This window comes from Doryrhamphus excisus, linkage group LG3 (assembly GCF_037039965.1).
Source record: "Doryrhamphus excisus strain RoL-2023G ecotype Guam linkage group LG3, RoL_Dexc_Guam_v1.1, whole genome shotgun sequence".
NCBI classification, from domain to species: domain Eukaryota; kingdom Metazoa; phylum Chordata; class Actinopteri; order Syngnathiformes; family Syngnathidae; genus Doryrhamphus; species Doryrhamphus excisus.
Genome location: NC_136359.1, coordinates 17,522,404 through 17,530,324, shown reverse-complemented (window position 1 = coordinate 17,530,324; position 7,921 = coordinate 17,522,404). Strand labels below are relative to the sequence as shown.

Sequence of the window (7,921 nt, the reverse complement as noted above, 5' to 3'; positions counted from 1 at the left end):
AGTTGGTCAAAAATATATATTTCAGTATTTTATTTCAGTCAATAGCTTTATGTCCTCCCATTTAAATACAGGCAGCGTTTTATTTTTAGATACTTTATACTGGACCGTAATCCCTTAACTCCGGAAGTGTTTTAGTTGGCCAGCAATGTACTAGCAGCTAGCCATGTAGCTTTTTGTCAAACTCTTGTTGGTCATTTTGTGCTTGGGGCTGAATCATACTGTCATATTTGAGGGTTTTGTGTTTTGAGATGGACATTTTAAGGGACGACGAAACGCACGAGCTGAAGTACAAACCCGGGGGACGTTTGGATATGAGCCATGGCTTCTTGCACCATATCCGCAGGAACCAGATCGCCAGGTGGGTACAGCTAATGCTAGCTGCTGCCATGTTAGTCAGGGCTTTATGGACATACAGTTGATGCATGTGGCTGCTATCACAACTAGTCATTCATACAGTTAACCAAACAGTGCAGTGTGATCGTAAGATTAAGCAAATAAAACATGAGTGCTTGGATCTTTGTTTTCATTCTGTCTTGGTATCACACTGAAAACAGGATTGTTATGAAGGGGGACATTGCGTGTCATTCATTAGGATAATAAATCACATGGTATATGTGTAAGAAAAATTATGGCTAATTTATGTACACAAAATGATAACTCGTAATCCGAGTTTAAAACAAAAGAGGATACACACAGTTGTCACATCATTAGATGCACCATCTAAATATGTACATATATGTACACATGTACAATGATGTACGTATACAAACATCTGCTTTTACAAATATATTTCATAATAATAGTCCATGTAAATAAAATAACAATCTTGTTTATTTTGGACCTAAACCTTTCTGCTGAAAACCACAGCACAGCAAGATAGTTGTTTATTTAAAATTAACTATTTGTAAATTACAGTATATAAATACCATAAATAAATACCTAACACTGCGATTCATTCCCTTCAAGAGATGACTATGACAAAGAAGTGAAGTTAGCCAAAGAACTCCAGCGGCGGAGGCACACCACAACTCCTCGACGACCACGGAGACCTGACATTCAGGTGTACCATCCCCGACGTCGATGTAAGATGAAATTTATTGATTACAATCAGTCTTCTGGGTAGCGTAGAAGTGACATGTTAACTGTTTTTTTTTTTTTTTTAGACGATTCCGAGCCAGGGGCCAGCGCTGAGACAGAAGAGTGGAATGAGAGTGGCTCGAGTACAGAGACAGAGACACAGGGAATTGAACTCTTCTGGCTTGACTATCAGGCAGACTCAGGGACCATTACATCCTTCCTTGTGCATAAGGTTATTGTACATCCATTCCGCTGATATTTCTGCATTGCATTGTGCTCATGCGCAGTTTATTATATGCTCCTAAAGGACGACGCACCAGGAAGAGTTGTAGAACGTGTCGCGGAGAAGAACATCCTGGATTCAGCTATGAGGGCAGCCCTGGAGGCCCGCATTCGAAAGGAGATAGATAAAAGACGAGATAAACGCTGAGTGCAAATCATATGAGAGTACTTCACAACACAAGCAAGGTAGGCTACGACCTGCTGAGAACATAATCAGCGTGACGAGCACAAATGCTGAAGACAGAGCTGGCGGGAGGAAGAAGAACTGGAGGACTGAACTGCTGCCGTGCAGAGATCTGAGCCACACTCCAGTTGTGTTTTAACAAGGAACCACAGCTAAAATTCACTCACTTATATTGAGTCAACTCATAGGGAAGCATTGTTTACATAAATAGCAAGGTTCTCTTTGTCAGAGAAAATAACGTGTCATTGTTACTTTACATTCAAACTTCAGTGAATGGGGCAGCAGTTTTGTCAGTGAGTGTTGTATTCTTTACCCGTCATCTAATTTATTTCTTACTGTATTTCTTTTTGATAGTTTTCTGTTGACATTTGTATTCATAAAATTATCCATTTGTTACTCTAAAAATGTGTCCTGTTGTATAAAAATGACATGACTTCTTCTAATTTACGCAGTGTTACTCGGTGTGAAGATCAAAAGGTGGATTATAGATGCGGTCTCAATTCCAGTCAGTGCAAAGGACCAGTACCAAACTGCAATAAATACATTACACTATACATACATTTTTCTGTAATGTTTGAGCAAAGGTACTATCATTTCTATTAAGAAACCAGTGTTATGTAAATTGACAGCAATGATGTTGAATTTGTAGAATGTTCATTTTGGTGAGGTTAGTGTATGATGACTACAAAGACTGCTGTTGACCAATTTGGCATGCAGTGTTTTTTTTTTTTTTAGAAAATGCTCATGTGTTTTCAAAGCGGGAAGGTCTGTATGTTATTTGCTTGTTTTCTCACATAATAGGAACTTTAAAGCGAACCTTCATATTTCAACCCTTTGTATTGAGTTGTGGTCTCCTATAGAGCAGCTACATACCATAACCCGTACAGAAAACTTTAGATTTTGCAGACTCTGCACCTATTCCAGCTGTATTTTCTTTCGTTGTGTGCTACCTGCCAAAACTTTTTCCACCCACGGCCCGGGTGATTGGTCACACGCACAAAGTGCTTCCTAACTATGAACCATATAAGGAAGTCTGCCTCTGTGACATCACAAAGGGGCAGTTTTACCACAACTTTTGAAACCAAGCCTTTTGAGCCACCCCAAACTTCATTTAGGGCTCACTTCCAAATGTGCAAATAAAATCCAGGGAAGCACTAAAACGTCTGTTGGTTGATGCAACAACATTGCATTTAATATGCTTACATATTTCCACCACGTTTCCTCAAACAGCTGGGAGTGTTTGCAAGGACAAAAAGGCTTATCCTCGTCATTGGTGGTTCAAATGCAATATGTTCATGAGGAAGGGTTATTTTCATGACATGAAATACCAATAGAGATCAGCATACTGCACTTCATAGCCCAACATTTACTGTTATAGGTATACTATACTAGTGTATATACAAAAACAAGTGTACAAATATGTGCAATAACTGTGTCCAACTTTACTTTCAAGGGCTGACAGCAACATTTGGTCCCTGCTTTATTTGCCCAACTTGACTATTTCTGCTCTTTTCAATTTTGCTGCCTCCTCAAATTTGTTGATGTCCTCGTCACATTTGTTCTGCAAGTGGAAAAAATGGTTTCATTAGATGCACTGGCTTCATCATAATGTAAATGTGGGTGTTTCATTAAGTATGAAAATAAGTAATGTATCAATCAGTAGGTTATGGAGGTGTAAACAACATACAATAATGATTTTGCTTTTCTCTTTCTGGAGCTTGAAAAACTCTTCCACAGTCAGATCTTCCACTTTTTTCTTCAGGGCAATGAAGTGGCAGGAGGGCGAGTGAGATTTGTGTTCTTTCCTGTTAACCAGAGACACCAAAAAAGCAGTTAAGTGCTATTTCCTGGACATTGCTATTATGACCCTGACATCATTTAAATTATGTGGGAGTTGACATGCATGGCTCAAGAGCAATATGTCCATCTTACTCTGGGTCATCCTCTGGCTCCCAGCCCTCCAACTCTTTCAGGCAGAAGAAACACATGGCTGAATCTGGGCTGTTGTCTGAAGGTGTGTGAATGAAACCAGCTTTTGCCATCTGGGAAAACATATTAAAAAGGGACACAATCAGTTTAGTTTATTTAGATTAGGCTATTTTAGTTGTATTCTTCCTAAGTTAATGTCAGGTAAGGCATTGAAAGCAGGGGTCCCATATATACATTGTATCAGTTAAATAACCAACAGAAAATTGAGCGGAAATGTTACTACAGTATTGCTGTATTAATCCAAAACAACAGTAGCTAATATATCAAATGCTAGCTATTACGTATCTACCGTAGATGCTTCAAAACAACGCTACTTTATTTTGAAGCGGCGTTATAGTCATATATCTACGTTTTAATACATTTAAGAAACGCGATTTTCGATGATCTCCTGTGAGCTAACGTTGCGAGTTAACGTGAGCTAACGTTTTGGTTGCAAAACTTACACTTTCAGGTGTACACGCGCAGTCTTCGTCGAATGGCCACCCCTCAAAAGTTTTCAGCCTGTTCTCATAAAAATACATCTTGAGGTTTTCGTCTTTAATGTGTGCCATGTTTTTTTTAAACTAAAACACGTGCTTTCAAAAATAAAGTTGCTCCCTTGCCAAATAAACCTCTCACCGCCACTATTCAAAATCAGACAGGCGTTTTCAAATTCACTCTGTTTTGATTGGATGAAAAAGACGACGTTCTTCTTCGTGGGTGTGGAACACGGAAGTATTCTCTTTCCATACGTCCTCTAGTGGTCGTTTTTAACCATAACTTGTATTGTATAATGTGTGCATTGTATAATGGGACATACAAAAACGTATGTTCTATTTAGTCATATTTGTAATTCTCAAAAATTATTATAAGTAAGTAATTTATTATAGGTAAACACCGACATATCGTTATGATTAATTACAATGTATTAAATGGGATATTGAACAATTACTCTACAATAACAGACTCCGCATATGTTTTAAATCAATGTGCCCAAATTCTAATTCTTAAAATGAGGAGTTATAATTAAAACCAAAAATAAAATAATATTCAATGACTCCAATAGAGGGCAGCACATGATCATACAGCAATGGCTCCTAAACGTTTTATTACAACCTACAACAGGGGTGGGCAAACTTTTTGACTCGCGGGCCGCATTGATATGACAAAATTTACGGGGGGGGGGGGACTATATATTTTGCACGTAACAGTCCACCTGGTATTATTGTATCTGTAAAATTGTCATGCAATCTGCTATTATTATTTATTATTTTATATTTATATTTAAATATTTAAAAAATAATAAAATATTATAAGAATTACAATAAAATTAAAAAATTAATTATTATATTATTATTATGTAAAATATGCAAATATAACAATAATATTATATACATATAACTAATATAATAATTAGCATTAATATAATAATTATAATAATCACAATAGTTCTAATAATATTTATAATAATCTAATAATAATAATAATAATAATAATAATAATAATAATAATAATAATAATAATAATAATAATAATTATTATTATTATTATTATTATTATTATTATTATTATTATTATTATTATTATTATTATTATTATTATTATTATTATTATTATTATTATTATCATTATCATTATTATTATTATTATGTGCTTGTGTCCCTTTTTTCAGGAGCACTTTGTAAACAACAGACCATGTCAAAAAACGAAATTGATAAAACCATCAAAAGGTTGGCTCAGGCCATGATGCCAGGTTGTATGTTGAGTTTAAATGAAATACTTTGGAAAGATTGGGCGGGTATTCAAACACTTGGCGGGCCGGATGTGGCCCCCGGGCCGTAGTTTGCCCACCCCTGACCTACAACCTCCATGCAGGAGGTGCATTTTATTTGATTGACCTTTGAATTCAAACAATCAATGATGTTATTTCTTGTCTTGGCCAGTTGGTGGTGCATATTAAATTCACTCCAGTTACAGTATACTGTATCAGGCTATATTTGTGCACAGGTTACATCATCACATTCAGACTTCCTGCATGCTTCCAGTGTGAATACAACCCCTTTGCTTTCCCACTACTACAGTAGCTCAGTTAACCGTCTATATTTAACAAGTGGTCATGGCCTGCTGCAGCCTTGAATGGGCAACTTGTAGCACAAGACTACTGTACATAAAATACTGCATTGATCCACAAACAATTAAGATGACTCTTAATCCTGCTGTCAATATTGCTGAAATAATAACTGTTAGTTTACAATAATAAAGGATCATGTTTCTTAGTTGCTTGACAGTTGTTTGATGACTCGTCTTCATTAACGCATGCATGATTCACAGAGTTGCTGCTTAGTAATGAAATCTGTGATTAATTTGATTCACAGTTTTCATTATTGGTTAACACGCTAATAACACATTAACAGGAATGTCCTTTTTATGCACGATTAACATGCGTACCTCCTGTTTATTATGCTCATTTTCTTCCCTTTGTATTGAATTGTGGACTCCTATAGAGCAACTACACACAATAACCCGCAGAGAAAGCTTTCTAGATCATCCAAAATGTGTACCTATTTCAGTGGTATTTCCAATACGGTCTGTTTTAATATATTCTACCCACGACCTGGCTCGGGGCGCATCCACTAGGCTGTGATTGGTCACTCCCAACTACTGCCAAACCCCTTTTTCAAATTTTGTCGTTTTAGGAGTTGATAATAAATGCACCTTAGACTTGAGCACACTGCGTTCATTTTGCCTACCAGAAGAGAAGCACTCATTGTCAGACACACTTTCTCGGACACACAATCTTGGCACACATCGGTAGTGTCACAAATGCAGTCATTACAGGTTTTTTTACAGGACTGCCCGTGTTTAAAAACACTCGGGTAGACGCACCGTTTGTGGTGAAAAAGGCTACTAGAACACAATTGAGAAACCTTCTTGACTTCATTACATAACTCTAATATTCCAAACTAAAATGACGTCCGCTGAGTTGAATACGTTATTTTTATATTTCTACCAGGTCAGATTTCACAAAAGCTTCTAAAAATACTTTTAAAGAGCAACAGTGCCACACACCCATGCACTCTGTGACACAGAGAGGAGCAGAGAGAAAACGCTTACTATACATTTTCTATTATTAAAAACCTCCAGACCGTGAAAATAAGAAAAAAGTACAATTCCAGTCAAGCAAAATTGAATATTATTATCTTCATGTAGGCATCTTATTACAAGCTAATGTTGTGACCGCTGCACATATTATGCAATGTCCCATTATTACTAGAACTTCAAGCCCTCCTGCCGTCACAGGAAAAAACAACAAAACCATAAAAGAAAAAGACACGGCCTTGTAGGGCGGTAATGTTTCTGGCAGCGTGTCCATTAGCGGTCAGCACCATGTGGAGACACATGTCAGGTGAGAAGTGTACAGGTCAGATATTTGCTGGAGGTCACTGACATTTCCTGGAGGCTTAGGGTAACAGCTGATGCAATAATCATCACAGCTTGATGTTTCATGTTGTCTTGTGCAAGCGAAGTCAAGTGAATATTTACTCATAAGTACATCGGTACCTTAGTTTTTGTGACTAATTTGTTCCAAAAGGTCATTCCAATTACTTTGTTTCATACCTGCACCTTTATCCATACCTTTACCAGACCTACTGAGTGTTGAACCACAGCAATTGGACTCGCTTGAGTTTCACTTCTCGTCCAGGTCCCACAACCCAATTCAAACTGCACTTAATATCTTTTCGCCCTGCGGTTGGCTGGCGACCAGTCCAGGGTGTACCCCGCCTCTCGCCCGAAGACAGCTGGGATAGGCTCCGGCACCCCCGCGACCCTCGTGAGGAAAAAGCGGTAGAAAATGAATGAATGAATGAGGATGAATATGTTTTCCTGAAAGGGACTGGTTGGAACTGGATCAAAATGACACCAGCAGCACTTGGCAAAGGCGTGTGTGCATGACCAGGGGTGCAGCTTACATGATCTGCTCAGGCAAAAGGTGTGGTAAAATGCTTTCAACACATCTGAGTGTTAGCACCCAGAAGGCAGCAATGTAACCACTGCAAACAGTTTGTTTTTAATTAAAATTGGAATAAATAAATGTCATTTATTAAATAAATATTTGAGAAGTGGGCTGCACAGCGGTCTAGTGGTTAGCGTGCAGACGTCACAGCTCGGAGACCAGGGTTCAATCCTACCCCCGGCCATCTCTGTGTGGAGTTTGCATGTTCTTCCCGTGCATGCGTGGGTTTTCTCCGGGTACTCCGGTTTCCTCCCACATTCCAAAAACATGCTAGGTTAATCGGCCACTCCAAATTGTCCATAGGTATGAATGTGAGTGTGAATGGTTGTTTGTCTATATGTGCCCTGTGATTGGCTGGCCACCAGTCCAGGGTGTACCCCGCCTCTCGCCCGAAG

At 38.1% G+C, this 7,921-nt stretch overlaps 2 protein-coding genes across 2 annotated transcripts; one reads left to right on the top strand and one right to left on the bottom strand.

Moving 5' to 3' along the window:
- Nucleotides 1-113: 113 nt before the first annotated feature.
- lg3h2orf68 (linkage group 3 C2orf68 homolog) lies at nt 114-1,751 on the top strand. Its single transcript, XM_058071445.2, has 4 exons — nt 114-358; nt 967-1,082; nt 1,164-1,309; nt 1,385-1,751. The coding sequence occupies exons 1-4, from the start codon at nt 249-251 to the stop codon at nt 1,505-1,507; spliced, it is 495 nt and encodes a 164-aa protein (XP_057927428.2). The 5' UTR covers nt 114-248; the 3' UTR covers nt 1,508-1,751.
- Nucleotides 1,752-2,894: 1,143 nt separating this feature from the next.
- Nucleotides 2,895-4,205, bottom strand: birc5a (baculoviral IAP repeat containing 5a). The gene is made up of 4 exons (XM_058071446.2): nt 3,976-4,205; nt 3,476-3,585; nt 3,231-3,348; nt 2,895-3,104 (listed from the first exon to the last, which is right to left on the bottom strand). The coding sequence occupies exons 1-4, from the start codon at nt 4,081-4,083 to the stop codon at nt 3,024-3,026; spliced, it is 417 nt and encodes a 138-aa protein (XP_057927429.2). The 5' UTR covers nt 4,084-4,205; the 3' UTR covers nt 2,895-3,023.
- Between the last annotated feature and the right edge of the window lie 3,716 nt (nt 4,206-7,921).

Excerpts from the sequence above, each read along its gene's own strand:
- lg3h2orf68 (XM_058071445.2), top strand. The coding sequence starts at position 249 with ATGGACATTTTAAGGGACGACGAAACGCACGAGCTGAAGTACAAACCC. Across the intron at positions 359-966 it reads CGCAGGAACCAGATCGCCAG|AGATGACTATGACAAAGAAG; the intron begins GTGGGTACAGCT and ends ATTCCCTTCAAG. Across the intron at positions 1,083-1,163 it reads GTACCATCCCCGACGTCGAT|ACGATTCCGAGCCAGGGGCC; the intron begins GTAAGATGAAAT and ends TTTTTTTTTTAG.
- birc5a (XM_058071446.2), bottom strand. The coding sequence starts at position 4,083 with ATGGCACACATTAAAGACGAAAACCTCAAGATGTATTTTTATGAGAAC. Across the intron at positions 3,586-3,975 it reads GCGCGTGTACACCTGAAAGT|ATGGCAAAAGCTGGTTTCAT; the intron begins GTAAGTTTTGCA and ends ATGTTTTCCCAG. Across the intron at positions 3,349-3,475 it reads GAGCCAGAGGATGACCCAGA|GAAAGAACACAAATCTCACT; the intron begins GTAAGATGGACA and ends TCTGGTTAACAG.